The 22,214-nt window shown below is 61.9% G+C and overlaps 1 protein-coding gene and 1 long non-coding RNA gene across 7 annotated transcripts; one reads left to right on the top strand and one right to left on the bottom strand.

Annotated features, from left to right (window-relative positions):
- Window positions 1-5,304: 5,304 nt before the first annotated feature.
- LOC142028549 (uncharacterized) lies at window positions 5,305-10,369 on the bottom strand. The gene is made up of 4 exons (XR_012649626.1): window positions 8,490-10,369; window positions 8,315-8,352; window positions 7,956-8,139; window positions 5,305-6,209 (listed from the first exon to the last, which is right to left on the bottom strand). It is a non-coding gene; the product is annotated as an uncharacterized LOC142028549 (long non-coding RNA).
- A 317-nt stretch (window positions 10,370-10,686) lies between these two features.
- On the top strand, window positions 10,687-21,739 carry ZNF335 (zinc finger protein 335). 6 transcript variants are annotated; one of them, XM_075022368.1, is made up of 28 exons: window positions 10,687-10,769; window positions 11,171-11,402; window positions 11,802-12,075; window positions 12,519-12,596; window positions 12,844-13,173; window positions 13,318-13,452; window positions 13,534-13,692; window positions 13,807-14,068; window positions 14,173-14,350; window positions 14,434-14,546; window positions 14,733-14,751; window positions 14,959-15,075; window positions 15,164-15,240; window positions 15,359-15,519; window positions 15,658-15,887; window positions 15,968-16,076; window positions 16,729-16,823; window positions 16,984-17,261; window positions 17,363-17,504; window positions 17,576-17,965; window positions 18,055-18,197; window positions 18,558-18,697; window positions 19,227-19,330; window positions 19,466-19,543; window positions 19,724-19,807; window positions 19,981-20,046; window positions 20,249-20,330; window positions 20,922-21,739. In XM_075022368.1, the coding sequence occupies exons 2-28, from the start codon at window positions 11,202-11,204 to the stop codon at window positions 21,038-21,040; spliced, it is 4,164 nt and encodes a 1,387-aa protein (XP_074878469.1). In that variant the 5' UTR covers window positions 10,687-10,769; window positions 11,171-11,201; the 3' UTR covers window positions 21,041-21,739. The 6 variants fall into 6 exon arrangements, with proteins under 6 accessions (XP_074878469.1, XP_074878466.1, XP_074878454.1 ...); XM_075022365.1 differs by lacking the exon at window positions 10,687-10,769 and having other exon boundaries at window positions 13,810-14,053; XM_075022353.1 differs by lacking the exon at window positions 10,687-10,769 and having other exon boundaries at window positions 13,810-14,068.
- The last annotated feature ends 475 nt before the right edge of the window (window positions 21,740-22,214 follow it).

The raw sequence follows: 22,214 nt of genomic DNA, 5'->3' as shown, positions 1-22,214 counted from the left end.
GCTGGCGCCACAGGACACAGGGGTGCCCCATCCTCGCTGCTGGCTGCTCTGCAGGGTGCTGCTGACTCAGGTTCCTGCCTGGCCCAGCACAAACCTCGCCATGGGATGGTGTTTTCCTGCTTCTCCCAAAGTGCCGACGCTTGTGGGAACGGGAGTGGGGAAGGGGAAAGCAAACAGGGATGAGGAGCGAGGCGAAAACAGATGGCAGAGCAGAGAGAGAGGTGCAGCGTCAGCGGGGGAGGCAGGAGGGCCAGTGCAGCCTGGAGACACTGCCCGAGACACAGGTCCCGGGACAGGTTCCCCTTCCCCAGGTCTCACTAATGCCAGGCTCACAGGTCCCTACTGAGCCCTCAGCTGGCGTCGGGAGGACAATCTTCCCAGGCCACCCCATCCCTGCTGGTGCTCTGTGCTGCCAACTCCCGAAGGCTCCAGGCTGTGCTCCTGCAGCCACCCCCTCCCTGCATCACCCCAGCTCTGGCTGAGCCGAACAAACAGCTCCTGGCCTGGCCAGAGGACAAACAGGTTACGCTGGCATCCAGCAAGGCTGGGGGATGTTGAGAGGAGAGGAGTCAAGCTCCCCTGTGCCCTTGCAGAGGAGCTGTGATGCCCAAGGGACAGCTCATCCCTAGGGGAGCATTACCCATGCGGGGCAGATGGGCTCACTGCGGGGGTTCAGCCCAGGTGTGGGCTCTTCCCCGGACCCCCTCCCCACCCAGCTGGGGTCCCGCAGCCCTGCTCCCGACCCAGCCGCATGCAGGGGAGCTGCCGATGCCAGCGGGATGCAGCCCCAGGGCCACGGTCGGCCAGGTGCGGGGAGCTCACAGGCAGCGCGAGCCCCGCCGGGAGGAAGCGGTGCTGAGAAATCGTGGGGTTGCCTCACTCCCCGCCGCAGCCCTGCAAGAGCAGCTCCGGTTCCTCGGCAGAGGAAGTTGCTCCACAAGCAGCCGCCGTCCTTGCGCCTCGGCGAGACACACGTCCAGCCCACGGTGCCCACGTGCAGCCCTCTCCCGGTGGGACGAAGACCTGGGACCCCCGCAACCTGGCCACCCCCTCCACCTCCCCTCCCTGCAGGGTCCAGCCTGCCGCCCCTCACCCCTGTGCATGGCACAGCTCTTTGCAAGGCAGGAGGCAGTGGCTCCCAATGCTCCCCGCCTGGCCGGCAGCCGGGGCGAGGATGGGGCTCTGCCAAGGCACCCTGGGGCCCCCGTCGCAGCTGATGGCTCCTGGGGTGCGTGGGGAGCAAGGCACCGCTCCATGCTCTCTGCTCTCCAGGCTGCCAGGACCTCAGCCCACAGCACACGGAACCGGTGCGGGAGCTGAATGCAAAAGCACCCCTGGAACAGCCCGGGCAAGGGCACGTCTGCCACTGGTGCTGGGGTGCAGCCAGGGGGGCCAGATTGAGCTCTGGTCTCTCTGGCGCTGTGGCAGATCCCTGGGCCTTTCCCATGCTATTCCCATCCCTCGTTTCCGCTGCACGCAGGAGCCGCAGCTCCCACAGCTTGGGCACACCGCCACGGCACTGCCCGCACCGCACAGCGCCGTGCCGCCTGCGGCACCGCTCAGGGCAGAGCCATGGCCCAGCAGAGCAGAGCAGAGCAGCGCGGGCAGGGATGGGGCTTGGAGGAGAGAGGGGGCTCGCAGCAAGCGATGGCAGGAGCCGAGAGCCAAGGCCCCGCACACCGCGCAGCCTGTCCCAGCAAACCCACACCTGTCTGGCCCCATCTGGCTCCAGGGTGCACCGGCTCCAGGGTGCTCAGGCCAATGGCCCTGAGCATCCTTGAGCTGGGTGGCCGGAGTCCCAAGCGGGGGTCTGCTGGCCGCAGCTCTGCCCCCCGGCCCGGCCTCTCCCACTGACTCAGAGCCCCGCTCGCCAGCTTCCTCCTGGCACCAGCCCGGGGGATTTTTTGGTGACTCTCTGGAGACTCTGCAGGGAGCAGGGGCAGGGCCGGGGCAGCAGGGAAACCCCCGTGTCTGGCAGCGCCGGCAACCTCAGAGCTGGGCAGGGGAACTCCACGGGGATGGGCTCGGTGCTGCTGGCATGAACCCCGTGGGTAGCCCCGGTCCTGTGCGGGGCAGCCCTGGCCAGCTCAGCTGCGGGGTCAGGCCGGGGAGCTGGGGCATGGCATGGGCTCCTTGGCATGGGCACATGGCGGAGGGATGCTCGGGGCAGCCGCTGCAGTTGGTGGGAGAGGAGGGCAGCGGTGAGCACGGGCAGCGCAGCAGGCAGGAGAGGCCTTTTGGCTGCCAGGGACCCTGGGAACATCCGGGCGCTGTGCCCAGCCCATGTCTGCCCACGGACACCGTTTACACCCAGAGCCCCTGTAAGGACGAATGATATGGAAAAAACCATGCGGACATCCTCCGTCCCCGCCGGCTGCCCGAGCCACGAGGCTGCCCGTCACCACCGCTGCTGCCGAAAGGGGAAGGAAGAGCCACCGCAGCCCCTTCCCACGCCCTTACTCATGGCCACCCTCACATAGGCAGGCACTGCGGGGAAACCCCCGTGGGAAACTGGTCTGGGACCCCGGCTGGGGCCGGACACCTGCCTGGATCCCCACCGGCAGGGACGCAGCAGCGCTGCCTGGGGCAGAGGCTGACGGAACGTGGCAGCACCTCTGCGAGGCTGCAGGTCTCCAGCTGGGAGGTGCCGGCCGGGCCAGCAGCAAGGTTTGGGGGGACTGGCTGGAGCCAGGGATCCCCAGAGCCGGGCTGAGACCCTCCCCAGCTCTGTTCCCCCAGCGCAGGTGAGCAGCGTGGGAGCCAGCCAGGGAGGGAGGACAGCACTAGCCAGCCAGGGGGAGGTCCGACAGCCGCAGCCATGGGGTGCACCGGGGTGGCAAAGGTGGTGGGAGAGCGGAGGAGCAGGGTGGCAAGGGGACACCCGGCTGCCACAGTCGCTGCCTCACACCTGGGCACCCAAAGAGCCAGGCAGGGGACAGGGGGGCTGCGGGAGCAAAGGGCAGGCCCAGGCGTGCGGACAGCATCGGACGCCCGCTTGGCGTGAGGGGCCGGGCAGGAGTGCGGCGGCAAGGGGAAGCAGGGCCAGAGGGAGTCAGCATCTTGTGCGGGTGAGACAGCGCCGGGTCGGGGAGAGCACAGCGCCGGCCACCGCGGGGAAGCATGGCCCATGTGGAGGGCAGGGAGCCGCTCGGACCTGGGACCTGCCGCAGGAAGCGCCAGTGCCATGGCTGCCACGGCAGAGCCAGGCAGAGCTGCCACCCACGCGCCGGCTGCCCCGGCCAGCACCGGCCCTCTGTACGGCATGGTGTCCCGGGCACGGGGTCGCTTGGCATAGGAGCAGGACCAAAGGCACAGGGAGCAGCTCTGCGTCAGAGGCTTGGAAGCCCCATTGCTCCTGCTCAAGGTCTCCAGACAGAAACAACATTCCTGCACACGCTTCCCGTATCTGCTGCCCCGACGCCAGGCCGCGTGTGGGCTGGGATCGCATCCTCCAGCTGGACCCAGGACCCTTCTTGGCAAACCGCACCGTGTGTCACGGCCCTGCAGCGCTCCCGGCACTGCCGGTCCCCAGCCCCACATGCCTTCCCTGCCTGCCCGAAGGTCTGTGGATATACCTGCTCATCTCCCTGCCTCTTCCTGCCAGACCCTGCCTGTCCCTTGCCTCACCTGGGGAACTCCCCACCCCCTCGACACCAGCTTCTTGCGAATCCTTCACTCCTGTTTCCCCAGGCGGGAGGCGGTGTCCTGGCCCCCAGCCCCGCTGCCTCCCCAGCCCCAGCGCTGCTGCTCTCCGCAGCCTCTTGTCTGGGCAAGGATGACGCAGCCGGTGTCAGCCAGGCGGATCACCTCCACCCTGCAGGCACTGAAACCAGCACTGCAGTTTCATCACTCGGCAGCACCGATCCCAGCTGCAAACCGCACATGACGGATCCTCCCGGCTGTCACACCGGCTCCAGGCACCCAGGTGAGCAGCACAGTCACCTCCCCACATCGGGCTGGAACATCCCTCCTCCACACCTTCCCCAGCCCCTTCACACCTCAGGAACCCCCGTCTGTTTGGGTCCCACAGGGATGCTGGAGCAGGAATCTCCCACCCAGTGCTCTGCTCTTCCAGGCACCGGGGCCGGCGGCAGGCACGGTGGCACAGCCTGTGCCAAGGCAGCCGGGCAGCCTCCCTGCCAGACACAGCCCTGCTGATGCCAGGAGGGGGCCCAGTGCCTTGCAGACCCCGGTGTGGAGCCCTTGCTACACGGCGCAACCCCAGCACCATGGAATGGAGAGGAAACCATGCTCCTGTCTGCTGGGAAGCCCTCAAGGTGGGAAATCCAGGAAGGGTTTGAAGAAACGAGTCAGCCTCTGGCAGAGGCATCCAAAATTGCCTTTGTATTCAGTTGAAGGGAAAACAGCCCAGACCGTCCCATCTGCCAGAGAGCATGGTGGAGAGCCCGGCAGCCCCAGGGCTGTAGGAAATGGGTGCGAGAGCTCCAAATGCCATGGGGTTCTTGTTGTGTTTCATGACTTGCTTTGCTGTAAACTCATTCCCATCCCTTCAACCTTGTCCCATCTCAGCCTTTGCCTCCGGCTTTGACCAACTTTTGTTCTAGCAAGCTTTCCCCACCTTCCAGCAGCGGGAGCACAGGGCTCAGGGACCAGGTCTGCCGTGGCTCCCGTGGGCTGCACGGGACAGCATTGAGACTTTGTCACCTGTGGTGGCTTTGGGAAGGGGCATCCACAGGCAGCCTTGCTGCTGTCATCCCCTCAGCGACCCAGAGCCATCCCCTCTGGGGTGACCTGCCGGATCAGGTCTGTGGATGCCGTCTCCTGCGCCCCACAGGGCTAAGGAAGGGGCCGGGAGGGGAGTGGGGCAGGTCAGGGCTGGAGCCGCAGACTCCTTGAGGCACAGCTGCTGTGCCGGCCTATCAGCCAGCACAGCACAGCACGGGTGGGCAGCGCTTTGTTCCCCGACAGTGAGATGGGCACAGCAGCTGCCTGCTAAAATGGGAAGAGCAGCAATTGTGACAATGACGGCGAACCTGCCTGTCTGTCCAGCACGCAAAGGGGACAATGCGGCGCCAGGAACCTGCTGGCTGTCAGTGATGGAATGGCTCAGGAATAAGAAGCGGGGGTTTGTAGAAGGTGAAATATGGGCAAAAATCATTGTATTTAATTGTAAACTACAAGAAGCAGAAGGAAGAGTGGTAGATGCAACATGCTCGGATTTCAGTAAAACATTTGACAACTGTTCTAACGCTTGCTGCCAAATTAATTCAGAGCGGCTCAGTTGTCAACACAGGCATATGGACAAAACCCAGGCAGCCCAGGGAATGGCAAACAGCCTGGCCATTAGCCGGGGAGCTACCGGGGCTGCACGACCCTTGGGGCCTTTTAAAACTTCTTCTGCAGGCACGAGTGCCGTGGGAGGGGAGGAAGGCAGCCGCGGAGCTGCGGGAGCACTGGGGACCAAGGGAGCTGCTGTGCTGCCGGGGGAGGAGCAGGGCTGAGAGCACCCAGGCGAGAGCCACCAGCCCTGCGGGCACCTCTGAAGACCACGCAGGCAGAGAGCAGCCCCGGAGCCCACCCGCTGGGTCCTGGGGTCCAGCGACCCCCTCCCACAAGGCAGGGGGGACCGACCAGACCAACACCGAACCCAGTCACTGCCTGTTGGGGCTCAGGACTGCCGCCGTGCGAAAACTGCAGGGCCCCTCCGGCCTCTAAAGGGGACCAGCCATGGGCAGGGCTGCGGGTCCGGCACAGGCTGGGAGCCTCTGCGGCAGCGCCGGGGTATTGAGCTCCCCCGCTCCACGGGTGCTCAGCAGGATGAAGCCCTGCACAGGAGATGAGCGCAGGCGATGGGAATGGTCCAGCACAGCATGCATTTAAGGCCTCTGGGGCCCTGCTACACACACAGTTCTCCTGCCCACCTTGTTTATTTTACTTATATTTCAGTAATTTGCTGATTACCCTTTTTTAACTAACCAGCAGTGATGAATCAGCAGCACAGGAGAGGGTGGAAGCCGGTGGCCTTGGACCGTGGCTCTGAGGTCTCAGGTTCTGGGAAGGAAGCCACAGGATCCCTCCAGAAGGGGGGAAAAAAAAAAACAACCAGCAGCAGCAGCCGTTCTGGCAGGCGAGGAGGGGCCAGGCAGCGCCGCAGCCACGGCTGATTGCATTTCAGCAGCTCCAAATGCATCCTGGAAAGGCCGTCGATGGTCCCGAAGCCCCGTGGGAATGGCGGCCATGGCTCCAACCTGGGCGCAAGATAAGATACAGAGGACAGGCAGCGTACAGCACGGCTCAGCGCTGCCTTTGCTCCAGCTTGCATGCAGGACGGCAGGCACCGATGGCCCAGAAGGCAGCAGGACACAAGGACACCACGGCCCGCTCCGGCAGGCAGGACCACCCAGCAGAGCGGTAGCAGGAGTGCTGGCAAGGAGCTGGGCTGCACGCTCTGTCCGGAGCCGGCCTGGCCATGCAGTGCCACCTCACCCCAAGGAGAGCTCCTCCGTGCCCACGGCACAGCCGCCGGCAGAGCAGAGCAGGGGCCAGCGAGCCACCTCCTGCCAAGGGGACCTTGTGAGGATATAAGTGGCCTCACTACAGGCTTTTGTCAGCTCCCCCAAGCCCCTGGGGAGCAGCTGGGAGCGGCTCCTGCCTGTCTCGGGAGCGTCCTACCCGAGCCCAAGGGTGGCATTACGGCTGAGGCCACGGGTTCAGCCGCAGCCTTGGTGGCCACAGAAAACGGGGCATTATCCTACGACACTCCCACCCGCGCTAGTGCCCTGGGAAGCGGCGATCCCGGCAGGAACAGCCGGCACTGGAGGGAGGCCGCTCCGGGCAGAAGCGCCGGTGGCCCAGCGAGGCCCAAGCACACGGCAGAGGGGCCGGAGTGGTGTCCGGCGGGAAGCTATCCCGGCTTGCTGCCACCCCGGCATGGAGCAATCCCCCGGGAGAGCCCCAGGCGCCTGGTTCGGGAGCCACTGTTGCTGGGAAGGAGCTGAGTGGTGAAGCAATCTGGTGTGAAGAAAAACCCATTTCCTGCAGCAAGGGCTGTTTTGCTCAACTGTTTTACAAAATGTGCTGATGCAACTGCCCTTCCCAGGTGGGATATAAATACGAGCCTGGTTGATGTGGATTAATGCCCTGCAGCTACACAAACATCACCAGCAATGTTTTCTTTAAAAAGAAAAAAGGAAATGAGGAGGAACAAACAGCACGGATGACAAAATCACTGACTATGGACGTCCGGGGGCTCGGGTTGCAGGGAGGCTGGAGGGGCACTGTCCTGGGCACAGTGCTCAGCACAAGCCACCGCCTATTCTGGGACACTGACCGAAGCCATTAGCTCACGGGGAAGCTATTGTGGGAGCAGGGCAAGCCAGCGAGGCAGGTCAGCGTGGCCAACAAACCGCTGCCGGGGACGGGGCAGACCAACGTGGCCGAGGGGCGCCGTCGAGAGCAGGACCCTGACCAGACTCGCTAGGTCGGCGCGCTCTCGCCCTGCCCCAAGCAGCAGCTTGTCTGGCTGTAGCTCCGACCAAGCGTCATATCCAGGCTGGAGAGCACGGAGCTGGGAAAATTTCCACCGCCTGGGATGGCCTGTTAAAAATCAGCTTCATTTCCCACTTGAGTCTTATCGCTTTATTCTCCAGGCACAAGCGTTTGTGTTGTCTTCTCAGCCTGTTCCCAAAAGGCCTTTAACCTGGCGCTCCCCCTGCTAAAGTATTTGGACACACATCCAACGTGTGCCGCATCCATTTTTGGATTCTCTTAAGCCTCTTGCTGACATTCTTTATGTTTTCTTTGGCCCTGAAATGATTTCAGGCACGGGAGCCGCCATGGCAAAGCATTATCAGAGAGGAGCTGTGTCTCCAGAGCAGAGCACGGGAGCTGTGCTTTGCCTGGCTTGGAAATTCTCCGCTCACCCCTGCTCAGGGGCACGGAGCATTTTTAAAAATAGCAGGTTACCCATCAGCAAAGCTCCCGCTGGTACAAACCTTTGAGACAAAGGACATGGGGTATCTCTGCAGGGTAACAGGGAAGCTTTAAGCGACTTTCCATCAGTTGAGCCAGCATCAGGAGGATCCGTGCGAGCCCCTGGGGCTCCCAGAGGTCAGGCTGCTTTGCCCTGGAACCATCACCCATTGGGAAAATCCTTCACTTGTCTCAGACAGCAGCTGACTGAAGGCAAAAAGAGAGGACACCTACTAGTCCAACACGAATCCATCCCATTTCCTCTGCCTGCGAGGCAGCTTTTGCCAGGGGTTCCTCCAACCCCCCTTCCGACAGAAATGCAGAGCTTCCCCCAACAGGGAGCACAAGGACGCCCCAAGCCCACAGACAGAGCCAGACTCACGGCTGGTCACAGGCAGCGCCAGGCTCCTCCAGCACGACCTATGGAGAGAGGACATCAGAGAGGGGGCATTAGCCACAGGACCCCCCTGCGTCCTCCCCAGCTCCACTTTCCACGCAGCAACTGGAAAGCTACGCAGCGTTGCTTTAAAGAGGGGTAATGGGAAAAAAAACCCAACCCCTCGGTCTCTCTCGGCTTCTGGCATGATGGTGATCACAGCAGCCAGCTGTGCGCGGGGACTCGACACCCGAGTCACTGTCAGGCAGCACTGCTGCAGCAGGAGCGCTCGTGCAGCCAGCCCCTTCCCAGCTCACACCAGCCCGGGGACCGGTCTCACTGATGCTGTCTCCCTGTGATAGACGAGGGCATAAACCTTTCAAGAATGTATTTAATTAGCTCGAGAAAGAGCCGGAAGATGCATGTGCACCAGGCTGGCAGTTCAGCAGCAGCTCCTCTGCTGCCTCTACCGGGCACACGGCACCCTGGGAAGCCTCGCCAGGGGCAGGAGGTGCTGGATGGATGCGAGGGACCCGCAGAGCCCCACGGAGGAGCCCCGGACTGAGGGGGGCTGAATCCAGCCATCGCACCCCTCACCCCGGACCAGAAGCACCACCACCAAACAACGCAGAGTGCTGATCCAGCCCACCCTGCTCGTCCAACACCCGTCCGCTCGGACTTCTGGCAGGCTAATTCCATGCTCACAGCCTGTGCCAGATGAGACACTGTCTGTCCTTCCGCAGCTGGCACCACGTCAGCACCAGCTCTGTACCGGCCGTTCTGGCCAGCAAGACAATAAAACTGCCCACCCAGACCTGCTCCGGACAGAGCCGCACTGCGGGCTGATTCAGTCCCAGCAGCCCTCAGACCTGGCTGGGATGCAGAGCCCTGACCCCCCTCACTCAGCGAGCACGTCCCTTGCATGGGAGCTAAGCAGCCAAGTTCAGCCCAAACACATTCTAGCCTCCAAAGAGCACAGGCGCAACCTGGGTGCCTTTCTTCTAGAGAAAAGCTGGGATAGAGACTTTCTCAGTAGAGCACTGCAGCACAAGAAAACACTGGTGAGAGCAAGGAGCCACCCAAACCAGGGGATCATTAAAGACGTCAGTGCGGAGCAGGGGCTGGCTGGGCCAGGGGCCTCGGCCAGCAGAGGCCGAGCCCAGGCTCTCCGTCCACAGCTGAACTCAGCTGAAGGAGACAGCACGCCACCGCACTCGATGGCACTGCTGGAGAGCTGGGGCAGCGGCAGGCTCCCAAGTGCATCCCTGGGGGGACGCCGTGGTGGCAGGAGGTGCTGGTGAAGCCCCACCACCCGCAGCATGCTAGGAGCTCCTGGCCAGTGCAGAACAGCCCCCAGCTTGTCTGCCTCAAGCATGGGTGCTGCAGAGGCTGCCAGCAGCCGACCCAGGTCTGCCAAACTGGGGGCCCATCGCCACCTGTAGCAGGGTGTAAACCAGCCCGGACAACAGGTTTTGGTTAGCAAGAGAAGAGAGGAAGACGGCTATTGCTCAGCTGCAGAACTGCTATCAAAAGAGGACAGTCTGGCTTCTCTAAGACAGAGCTAACCTACAGCAGGCACTGTTCCCACACCGGGGAACGAGAGGGAAAGCGCTTAACAGCCTGAGACTGTGTGACCACCGGGCCTGAACACGGCAAGGATCCGGGCCCCCTGCAGGGACGGGCAGAGCAGAGGCCCCCGCAGCTCGGCCAGGGTTGCTCCGGGGAAGGGCAGCCCCAGCTGGGTCCGCAGAAGCGACCAGGAGCCGCGCCGAGCTCCGTGCCCACGGTGGGCTACAGAAAGGGAGCCGGGGCCGCACGGCACCGCTCAGGGTGCGGCTGCCCGGCTGGGGAGACGCGCCGCCGGGACAGGGCCGGGCCGGTGCTGGCCGATACCGCAGAGCCCCCGCTCCGCCCGCGGCGGGATGGGGCTCGGGCTCCGACTACGGGCTGGAGGGCACCGCCGGCGCGGCTGGGCTGGGCCGGGCTGGGCCGGGCCGGGCCAGACCAGGCCAGGCGGGGAACGGAGCGGAGCGGCGGGACCGAGAGCCCCAGGCCCCGGCCCCGGCCACTTCCGCTTCCACCTTCTCGTCACGCGACGGGCGCAACCCGGCGCGACGCCGACGCTCAGGGCCCGGGCGCCGCTTCGTGACGCAATGACGCAACCGCGGAGCCTTCTTCACGATCCCTCCGCGGAGAAAGTAGTCCCCGGCGGGGCGCCGAGGCCTCCCCCCGGCCCGCGGGCGGCGCCGCTCGGTGCCGGGAGGCGGAGGCGACGGCGGCCGGAGCGAGGAACCGCGTCCCCGCGGCGCCGAGCGCCGCGGGTGGGGCGGGCGCCGGGGTAAGTAGTCCCGGCGCGGGGCTCCGCGCGGCCGTACCGCTGCGCGGCGCGAGGGCGGGGGGGGCATGGCGGCCGCCGTGATGCCGGCTCCGGCGGAGCGGCGGCGGGGCGGCGGCAGGCCGGGTGAGGACGCGGGGCCGGCGGCCGGGCGGGCCGGGCGGCTGGGCGGCGGGTCCCCTCGCCCCGCCGCGGCGGCGGCGGCGGCTTTCCCCCCGCCCCGGCGCACCGGGGCCGCCCCGCCGTGTGCGCGCGCGCGGAGGCGGCGGGCGGCGGGGGGGACCCCGCGGCAAAGATGGCGGCCGGGGGCCGGGCAGGGCCGCGGGGCATGACGGGACCGGGGCCGCCGGGCGGGCGACGGGGCCCAGCGCCAGGGCGGCCGGGACACCCCCCATTGCCCCCGGGCATGGGGCCGCGGCGGCTCCGGTCCCTCCGCGGGTGCCCCCAGGGGCGGCCCGGGACCCCCCCGGGGCCGCCCGGGGCGGCGGCGGGCCGCGGCCCTGACGGCGGCGGCCTCCCCCCCTCAGGTCGAGCCTAGGCGGCCCTGGCAGGGCGGGCATGGAGGAGAATGCGGTGGAGAGCAGCAGTGACGCGGCCCCGCAGGCGGCGCGGGAGGAGCCCTCCGAGAGCGGCCTGGGCGTCGGGACCTCGGAGGCCGTGTCGGCTGACAGCAGCGACGCCGCCTCGGCCCCCGGACCCCTCTCCCGAGCGGACGACTCCGGCGTGGGCCAGAGCTCTGACAGCAGCGGGGTCTCCTTGGTAGGAGCTAATGGGGAAGGTGGGGCGGCCGTCGGCTCGGGGAAGGGAGGCGGCTCTGGTTCCCGAGGGCGTCTCTAGACTTTTCTGCCAAACTCGGCTTCGGGAGCCAGCCCTGTAGTTCAGCAGACCCTGCAGGCGCTCTTATGCTACCGGTTGGGTGTCTGCTTGCCGGGCTGAGGAGGAGAACTCTCCTTGGTAGCGAGAGCAGCCCTGGAGGTCCGGGGACCTTGGCGATACCAAAGGAATGACTCTGATGCCTTTCCTGGCAGTTCTGCAGGGATGCGCTGGTGTCGTTGGCATGTGCTGGCTCCCTCAAGGGCCTGGCTTGGCAAAGGTTTCTCAGCTGAGCTCTCCTGGCCTCTTTTTTTTTTTTTTTTTTTTTTTTTTTTTTCCCACCAGGAAGAGGTGTCGGAGAGCAGCTCCAGCACGGATGCTATTCCCCGGATTTACCTGCCAGATTCATCCTCCATTGCCCAGTCCACCTTGGTGTCCAGTGTCTCCACTGTGAGCCAGTCCATCATGGTATCAGAGTCCCCACAAGTCCTGGTCCACTCCAGCGTCATCACTGATGGGGCCACAATCGTGTCAGACTCCACCGCGTCCACTTCCTCGGACCTAGGTTCTGCCATTGACAAAATCATCGAGTCCACAATTGGGCCTGACATCATTCAGAGTGAGTGCATGCTCCCAGCTGCTTTCACATGTGGCAGACCAGCCCACTCTCCCTCTGGAGTGCCCCACGTGCAGACAGCTCAGGGGGCTGGGACTGGGGCTGGGGAAGGGTGCTGCTGCTGTGTCAGACCTTGGGAGGTGAGGGGGAAATATGTACATGCATACGTATGCATCTTGGTCAGCAGGGGTTTACTCTTCTTGCCTTGCTGCAGCAGCTGGAGGGTTTGACGAGGAGCTCGTGGCTGCTGTGGCTGCCGGACAGTCCTCCCTGTCCGGCTGCTCCTTCAGCCGCAGTGCCAGCAGCCTGGGGCAGGCTCCATCCCTGGAGCCAGACCTTCCTTGCTCCTTCCCACTTGTGTCTGAAGCTGGGAGAGCCCCAGTAAGCCCATGACTCTACAGCCCCCACATCTGGCAGTTACCACTCTGCTCTCCTCTTCCTCCCAGGCTGCATTGCTGTGACCAGCGCAGAGGATGGTGGGGCAGAGACTACGCAGTACCTTATTCTGCAGGGGCCTGATGATGGTAAGGGTACGCTCTGGGGTGTCCTGCGGTGGCTACCTCTGCCCCTGAGCCTTTTCAGCAAGGGTGAGGCCTGGAGCGGGTATCCCAGGTGCATCGGCCACAGCCCCTATACCAGAGTTCCTGGGGATGTGCTGACTGTTGGGGGCTTGTTACTGAGCTCATATTCAGCCCTGTGCCCCAGGGGTGGGTCCAGCCTTGGATGCAAGTGAGGGTCTGCTCCTTGGCTGAGCTGATTTTGGTGTTTCAGGTGCCCCCATGGTGTCCCAGATGGCCACTTCTGCTCTGGCCAATAGCTTGGCGATAGAAGCTGTTGCTGATGGACCTACCTCCACATGCCTTGACCAGCCCGGTCCTTCAGACCCTTCCGAACAGTTGGAAGTGCTGGAGCTGCCCACGCAGCCAGATCAGGCCCGAGAGGCGGATGGTGGGGAGGAGCTGGACCAGCCGGACATGGAGACGCTGGAAGAGATGATGGAGGTGGTGGTGGTGCAGCAGTTCAAGTGCAAGATGTGTCAGTACAAGAGCGTCTCCAAGAAAACGCTAATTAACCACATGAAAGAGCGGCACTTCCAGCCAGGTGTGTGCTAAGGGTTGAGGAAAATTTATCTTACTGCAGCCGGGCTGTGCTCTCTTTGGGGAAGAAACAAGGTGGGGAGTATGAATGTAAGGACCTGTTCAACTATACAGTCTGGTAAAGAGTTTTCACTGTTCTCTGTGGCAGTGGGTTCAGCTCTGACTTTGAAGAGGGGACGTTCACGAAAGGGGGGGGCTGCTCCAAAGACTGTAGAGGAGGAGGTCCCAGAAGAAGAAGAGGAGGATGATATCATGGATGCTGGTGCTATTGATGACCCTGAAGGTAGGAGTCGTCTTCCCCACATCTTACATAGCTTAGTCTTTTCCCAGTCTCTGTCTGACAATTTGGGCCACTTACCTCCAGAGGATAGTGACTATAACCCAGCTGAGGATGAGCCCCGTGGGCGACAGCCCAAGTACAGCCGCACTGTCCCCACATCCAGCGAGGAGAGGCCACGTCGACGCCCGGGGAGACCCCGCAAGTTTCCACGTCTGGAGGACATGCCCCAGGATGTGCCTGAAGGTGAGGGAAGTGGGAGGCAGCAGCCCCATGCTGGGCTGGAGCAGGGACCTGTAGATGAGCTCCCGGGAGCCTGCCAGAAGGGTGTGTGACAGAGCTGTGTTGCGTTTTGTCGAGTAGGAGGGGAGGTGGAGCCCTTGGTGACATCCCAAAGCACACCGAGCCGTGAGCTGCAGAACTCAGAAGCAGCCAGTTCCTCTGGCTTGGAGAACGGGACCAGCGAGAGCCTGGCAGAGCCCAGCATCAGCCAGTCTGATTCCGAGAACAAGGACCCTTCCTCCAACACCGGCCCTGAGGATGCAGACGTCATCCCCAGGAGGCGAGGGCGGCCCTCCCGCCGCTTCCTGGGCAAGAAATACCGCAAGTACATGGGGCGCAGGTGAGGGGTGTGTGTTGAGCTGGCGCTGGGCCCTCTGGCCTGTGCCCAGGGCCGGTCCAGCCCGTTTGCCACCACAGCTCTGAGCCCAAATCCTGTTTCCGCAGGTACTACTACAAGTCACCCAAGCCCCTGATGAGGCCCTACCTGTGTCGGATCTGTGGTTCACGTTTCCTCACGCACGATGATCTGCGTTTCCACGTCAACTCGCATGAGGCCAATGACCCGCAGCTCTTCAAGTGTCTTCAGTGCAGCTACCGCTCCCGGCGCTGGTCCTCCCTCAAGGTGAGCGCCATCTGTCTTGCTCTTGTACCTGTGAGGGCGGCTGATAGCCCCAGGTCTCATGGCCCCCACTCTTCTTCTCGCAGGAACACATGTTCAACCACGTGGGCAGCAAACCCTACAAGTGCGAGGAGTGCAATTACACCAGCGTGTACAAGAAGGATGTCATCCGGCACTCCACAGTGCACAGCCGGGATAGGTAAGGGAGGTGCAGCCTGGCTGAATGACACTAACACTGTTCCTCCTGCTTTGGGAGGGCAGCCACGGCTGCCCCTTCCCCTGACCTCTAGCCCTTTCCAAAACAGGCAGTTTTGGTGTCTGGGTACAAGGGAGCTCAGACTTGGGATGTGGCTGACATGAGGGGGTTTTCTTCTTTCTTTTTCAGGAAGAAGAGAGCTGATCCGGTGAGTTTGGGTACCCTGTTGTCTTGTCTCTCAGCACTGTTATATGGGAAGAGGCATGTCTGGTTCTTCCACAAATTCTTGGTGCCTTGTTGAAGGCAGTGTTTCTGGATCACCTGAGGAAAGGCAGCCCAGGTCCTGCAGTGGGGAGAGGGTAAGGAAACTGGTGAGCCCCTCCCAGGTGCGCTTATCTTCGTGCTCTCCCTCCAGCCCCCAAAGCTGGACTCCTTCCCGTGCCCCGTATGCAACCGTATCTACCCCATGCAGAAGAGGCTTACCCAGCACATGAAGACGCACAGCACGGAGAAACCCCACATGTGTGACAAGGTGAGGGGTGGGACGCAGCCTGGGGAAGGGCTGGCAATGAGTGAGGCTGGATGGGAGGTGAATGCTGCTTTGCTTTGTTTCACCGCAGTGCGGGAAGTCCTTTAAGAAGCGCTACACCTTCAAGATGCACCTGCTGACGCACATCCAGGCGATTGCCAACTGCAGGTAGGAGCCTGGCAACAGCCTGTGGCATGCCCTGGTAGAGCCTGTGTCCTGGCTTCCCCTCAGAGGGGAGGACAGAAGGTCCCTGCTGCCTGTGTGACAGGCAGCTTTGTGCTGGCAGGTTCAAGTGTGAGTTCTGCGACTACGTCTGCGAGGACAAAAAGGTCCTGCTGAATCACCAGCTGTCGCACATGAACGACAAGCCCTACAAGTGCAGCTTCTGCAAGTACTCCACCTTCCGGGAGGACTTCCTGGTGTCGCACATGGCTGTCAAGCACACGGGTGAGAGGAGCTGCCTGCCTGTCCCGTGCGCCAACGTCCTACACCCCCTGCTTCTCCAGGAGGCAGTCAGAGCCTGTCTGCTCTCTCCGCCGTCCCTTGGGGAACTCCTGCTTAACTCCCACCTCCTGTGTCCCATAGGAGGGAAGCCATTTGCTTGCGAGTTCTGTCACTTCACCACCAAGCACAAGAAGAACCTGCGCCTCCACGTGCACTGCCGCCATCCTGACTCCTTCGAGGAGTGGGCACAGAGGCACCCCGAGGAGCTGCCCTGCCGCCGCCGCCCCTTCTTCACCCTGCAGCAGATCGAGGAGCTGAAGCAGCAGCACAGCCAGGTGCAGGCCCCGGCTGAGCCAGAGGCAAGTCCACCGGTGAGTGCCATTGCCTGCGCCCCAGCTCCTCCTGGTGCTCACTGGCTCCGGCCGCGCTGTCAGCTCTCTTTCTTACACAGGCACCTCTTGGCCCTGTCACCTACCATGCGGTCCAGGCTGTCCCGGGAGCAGAGCCCCCCATCCTCTCACAGGATTCCCTGGGAGGGGCCACCATCATTTACGAACAAGGTGAGTCAGGTCCCAGCAAAGAGAGTGGGGATGGGGAGGAGGTGAGCCAGCACATGCCTGACTGTTGTGGTTTAACCCCAGCCAGTAACTAAGCACCATGCAGCCACTCACTCACTCCATGCCCTCCTCCCCCAGTGGAGAGAATCGGAAAAAAAACGTAAAACTTGTAGGTTGAGATAAGAACAGTTTAATAGAACAGAAAAGAATAAAATAATAATGATCATAATAACAAAAATAAAATAATAATAATAGGATTGGAATATACAAGTGATGCAGGATGCAATTGCCCACCACCCGCCGACCGACACCCAGTTAGTTCCCAAGTAGTGATTCCCCCCACCCCCAGTTTATATACTGGGCATGATGTCACATGGTATGGAATACCCCGTTGGCCAGTTTGGGTCAGCTGTCCTGGCTGTGTCCCCTCCCAACTTCTTGTGCCCCTCCAGCCTTCTTGCTGGCTGGGCATGAGAAGCTGAAAAATACTTGACTTTAGACTAAACGTTACTTAGCAACAACTGAAAACATCAGTGTGTTATCAATACTGTTCTCATTCCAAACTCAAAATATGGCACTATACTAGCTACTAGGAAGACAAGTAGCTCTCCCAGCTGAAACCAGGACACTGACCCTCCCCTTCTGACCCTGACAGATGTGGCTGGATCAGCAGAACTGGCCACGCAGACCGCCCTGGATCTCCTGCTGAACATGAGCACTCAGCGAGAGCTGGCCACGGGCTCGCTGCAGGTGAGGAGGGCTGAGGGGGGCGGGGGGCGGGTACTGTGCCCGCCAGGAGGTGGCAAGGGGAGGCTTCCCAGCCCTCCAGAGTCTTTCCACAGTGCCTAGCCCTGTTCCACTTCAGGGGGTGTCTTGCCTTCCTCTGGCTGAGCTGCTGTCCCCTCCGCAGGTGGCAGTGGTGAAGCCAGGTGATTCAGGAGAGGCACAGGCCCCCTGTGAGCCACAGGCACAGGAGGAGGGGGCAGAGACTGAGGAGCAGCAGCAGCAGAAGTTGGTGACGCTGCACATGGCAGAGCCTGGGGAGACGTTGGTGCAGGAGGCTTATGAGGAGGCGAGATTGGGTGGCTCAGAACTACAGCAGATCACTATCCCCTTTGGCGGGACGACAGAGTACAGCATCATCACACCCATCAGTGAGGAGATTCAGGCTCCAGGCACACTGTACAGGTCAGCTGTATGGGAGGAGTGGGGAGATTTCTGACCTCAAGTGAGGAGGCTTTAGTGGTGAGGTGGACGAGGCAGATCCTCCCTGACCCTGTCCTCTCCAGTGGTGAAGAGGAGAGCCCTGCGGAGACCTCCCACGCAGTTGTGGTGAGTGAAGCTGTGATGACAGAGGAGGCTCTGAAGGAGCATAACAATCACTATATCATGTCGTCCGGCATTCCAGGGAGCCAGTTCCATCACATTGAGGTAAGTAGCTGAGCTTTCTCCCCGTCTCGGGCAGCAGTGTGAGCAGGTGTGACTGGGTGTTTCTCTCTCAGCCCCTCAGCGGGGACGCTGCCTTTCCCTCGCCTGTGGAGGGCCAGGAGGCACAGCCTGCCAGCGTCAAGTGGCCCCTGGTGCAGTGTGTCACCAGGCAGCTCCAGAAGGACTCGTCTTTATCCCCAGCCTCCGAGGGACAGGAAATCTCATCCCCAAAGGTCAAGTGGCCTGCGCTCCAAGGCATGGCCAAGAAGCTCTCATGCAAGGTTTCCACAGCCAAGAAGCTCTCGTGCAAGATTTCCACAGCCAAAAAGTTTTCATGCAAGATTTGCACAGCCATGTTCACAGGGAGAGCGGAAATGGAGAGTCACAAGAGAGCCCACATTGGGCCCAGCACCTTCAAGTGTCCTGACTGTCCATTCACTGCAGCCCTCTGGCCGGAGGTTCGGGTAGGTTCCCTGGCACAGAGCAGCCCTGGGAACAAGACGTTTGGAGAAACGGGGGCTTTCTGACCCTGCGCTTCTCCTTCTGCCCCCAGAGCCACATGGTGCAGCATGCCAGCCTTCGGCCACACAAGTGCACCCACTGCAGCTTTGCCTCCAAGAACAAGAAGGACCTGCGCAGGCACATGCTGACGCACACCAATGAGAAACCCTTTGCCTGCCAGATCTGTGGGCAGAGGTGAGTGAAGCTTGCTAGGTTGTGGCTGCTTCGAGAGATCCTGTAGAGCTCTTCAAGGCTCAAGAGGAGATAGGATATTGGCAAAGAGCTGGCTGTGCTGGCCCTACCCCAGGAGCAGTCCCCTGTTAGAGGGGACTCTGCCCTTGAGAACGGTTCCTGCTGCAGGTGGACCCAGCTTTGTCTCCAAGAAACTTCTGCATGGGGAGGCTCAGTACTTGGGCCTGACGGAGGTGTTTTGGGAGCAGGGATGGGCCATGTTTTAGGATGTGCTTGTGGTGCTCATGGCCTCAGTGTCTGCAGAGAGCACAGAGGCCCTGCGCTGTCCACGGTGAACTCCACCTCACTCTGTTCCTTCTGTAGGTTCAACCGTAATGGGCACCTCAAGTTCCACATGCAGCGTTTGCACAGCTCGGAGGGGAAAAGGCCAGGGGGGCCCGCAGCTGCTGCCCAGCAGACCATCATCCTGAACAGCGACGAGGACACACTGGCCACCCTGCAGAGTAAGATGTGTCCGTGTGACTAGGGGTGGTCTGTGGGTTTCCTGTGGCCAGAGCCCTGTGTGGGGATTCACCCAGCTTGGGGGCTGAGCAGGGCTGAGATGGGTCAGGGCCAGGAGATTCCTGCTGAAGATTAGGATTGCCAACGGTGGCAGGACTTGGTGGGTGCAAAGATAAGGGGACTGGGTGAAGGGAGCTCTCCCGATGAGGTGCTGACTGTTGTGGTTCTGTGCAGAACTAGGGGTCCAGTGTTTGCTCCAAGGAGGTCCCAATAGATCAGTACGTTGCAGGAGCAGTGGTGCTGTGAGCAGCTCATAGCTGAAATGGGAAGCAGAATTCACAGTCTGATGTGGAGGTTGTGTTTTGCCCACCGTGACCTCTGGTTTCCTTCACGTTGGGAGAGTTTGGTTTAGCTTCTGACTTTCTGTGAGCAGAGCTAAGAGACTGTCCTGTGCTTCTTGTTGGGGTGGGCACCTGGCAGGGGCTGGCCGCAGCCCCAGCAGTATCCGCATTGGCTTTCTCTGCATTCCAGCGGCTCTGCAGTCCGGCCAGGCAGTGCTGGCTCCCGAGCGGCTGCAGCAGGCTCTGGGGCAGGAGCACATCATCGTCGCACAGGAGCAGAGCGTCGCGAGCCAGGTGAGTTGGGCCCGTCGGTCTCATCCTCCCGCCCTGTGTGGCCGCTCCCCACGAGTTGCGTGGGTTCCCTCCTCTCGGAGGGCTTGTGGTCAGGCCCACCCCCACTGACAGCACTGGGCGCTTGCTGACCTGCAGGAGGAGGCTGCTTACATCCAGGAGATCACAACTGCCGACGGACAGACAGTACAGCACTTAGTGACCTCTGACAACCAGGTGAGGGAGAAGCATCTCCCAAGAACCAAAAGATTCTGTGCAGCTGGAGCAGGGAGAGCTGGGGGCAGTGGGGAGAGGCGGGGTGGAAACAGGCACAGAAGCCAGACAAGAACCAGCCCTGTTGTGGTGTAGGGGATGGGCAGCGGTGATGTTTTTGGGTCTGAATCCCTGTGTTTGCAGGTTCAGTACATCATTGCCCAGGATGGTGTACAGCACTTACTTCCCCATGAGTATGTTGTTGTCCCAGAAGGACATCACATCCAGGTAAGCTTCAGGCTGTCTGCTCCCTTTGTGTGGTGGATGGGGCTCATGAGGGTGCCGTGTGTGGGGCTGGGCCTCCTGCGCCCTGTGGCTTGCTCTGTTCAAGTCACAGCTTTGTTCAGGGGCAGGGACGCCCACTAGCCCTGACACAGCCTCACTGCAGCTCTTGTCCCCAGGTACAGGATGGTCAGATCACCCACATCCAGTATGAGCAGGGCAGCCAGTTCCTCCAGGAGCCGCAGGTAAGGGGCCAGACACAGTGGCTGGAGCTGATGGGACTGCCATGAGACGGGCTCTGAGCAAATGGGTGGAGATGGAGGGAGGGAGGGATGTGAAATAGAAGGTACATGCAGATTGGTGATTTGCTGCAGCAACTGTGGCCAGAGCAGCACTCCAGGAGGGACCCTGCCCCTCCCAGACTCTCCTGTTCTCTCCTCCCTGCAGATCCAGTACATGCCTGTCTCACCTGAGCAGCAGCTTGTCACCCAGGCACAGCTGGAGGCAGCTGCACACTCGGCAGTCTCAGGTAGGACCAGGGCACCGGGGCTGAACTCTGGCATAGCTCTGGCAGTCCTGTCTCCCTCTGGGTCTCAGGGTGCCAGTCCTGCTGGGCAGTTTGGGATGCCTGTTAGCAGCCACTGAGATACCGTGGTCTCAGCCCAGCTCTGCCTGTAGAGGCTGCTCGTTTGCTGTAGCCAGCAGGGCAGCCGCGCAGCAGTCCTTGGCAGAAGGTCTGGGGTTGGCGAGGCTAGGTTGCCACCTTGCTGCCTGCCTCCCTGTAATTCTGGGAAGCGGCCAGCCTTGGTGTCTGAGGGGAGATCTTCGCTGGTCCCAGCACATCTATTCTGGAATAGTATCAGCTCCCTTCCCCCGGAGATGAGTTGCTGTGCTGAGAGGTGCAGCAGCTTCCACAGGGTGGAAACACCCTGACGTGTGTTTGCAGAGTTAACGGGAGCTAAGCTCCCTGCTGAAGCCCCCCACGAGGCGTGGTGGCCCTTGTGGTCTTGTACTCCTGCCCATACTCCTGCCCGTTCCCCACCGAGGGGGGCCCTGGGCAGCTGCCTGCTCTCTCCCACCCTTGGACACAAGGAGACACTGACCCCCCTCTCCTCTGCAGCAGTGGCTGATGCTGCGATGGCCCAGGCGCAGGGCATGTTCACCGCCGAGGCGACGGCCGAGCAGATCCAGCAGCTGCAGGAGGGGATCCACTACGATGTCATCACGCTGACGGACTAGCACCGGGGCCGGGCCTGGCTGGCGCTGGGACACCCGTGCTGAGCAGGACAGCTGTACCAGGCAGGAGCCTCCTCAGCCAGCAGTTGCCTTATTGCTTTGGGGCTACGAGGGACGTGTCTGAGCGTATCACGGCCGGGGCATGCTGCCGCTTGGCCGCGTGCCACGAGGGTCCTGCGCATCCTCTCTGGCACGGGCAGCTGTCTCCAGCAGAGACTGCGCCGCAGCCGAGGCGCTGAGGCAGGCTGCGCAGTGGCAGCGCTCTCGTGTGGACGGTCTCTTTGCCTGTTGCACTTGATGGTCTGAAATCCCTTTTCCCGAATCGTGTCTCTGTGGGCCAAACTCGGATCAACGTCTGCCTAGCACGCGAGGATCCTGGGAGAGAGCGCAGCCGCACAGTACGGTACGAGAGGTGTGCGTGCAGCCGCAGCCACGTGCTCCCCGCTCCGCAGCTGTGGGGTGTGCGGCCCTGGCGTGAGGGCAGCCGTCCCTCCCTTGGCTTCTCCGGCCTGCGGGCAGGCAGCAGTAGGGCTTTGGACTGGAGGAACCCAGGGTAGGAAGAAGCATGGGTGGAAGATGTTTTATTTTTCTTCTGAAGAGGGATGGACTCTGGAGTTGGTTTGTAGGTGGTTGCAGGAGGGGATCGATTCTGACATTCTCAAGCTTTGACTATGCTTATGAATAAAAAGGGATTGAAACCTGCGTGTGCGTCTGCCTGCAGCGTCTGTGGCCCTACCCCCAGCCAGCTGGGCCGGGCAGGCCCAGCCTTCCCGCTGCCTCCTCTGGGACTGGGCCGCGGGCATCCCAGAGCCTGGCACTGGGGCCGGGCAGGTTGCTGCCGGCAGATGCGGCTGCCCTCTGCTATCAGCTTCCTCCTGCCTGAGTGACCTTGACTCCTGGGAAGTGAGCCGGGCAGCTGGTACAATGGTGGGCTTGGGGCTGGAGTCATGAAATTAATCGAGTGGTAAACAGCCTAAATCCCGTGTAACTCTGTCCCAAACTACACACGCTGCCCCTCCCTGAGCGGATTGTCTGGAAGTATTTACATGTGATTATAACAGCTAATCTCAGAGTTTTAGTTCTATGCTTTTGCATTAAACTGATTATCCGCGGAGGGGAAAAAGACCTAGAACCACCCAACTCCAGCAAGAGCTTCTGTGAGGCCAGAGCCCCGTAG

This window comes from Buteo buteo, chromosome 2, assembly GCF_964188355.1.
Source record: "Buteo buteo chromosome 2, bButBut1.hap1.1, whole genome shotgun sequence".
NCBI lineage: Eukaryota > Metazoa > Chordata > Aves > Accipitriformes > Accipitridae > Buteo > Buteo buteo.
Note: the sequence above shows the minus strand (reverse complement) of the source record. Positions and strands in the feature narration are given on the sequence as shown.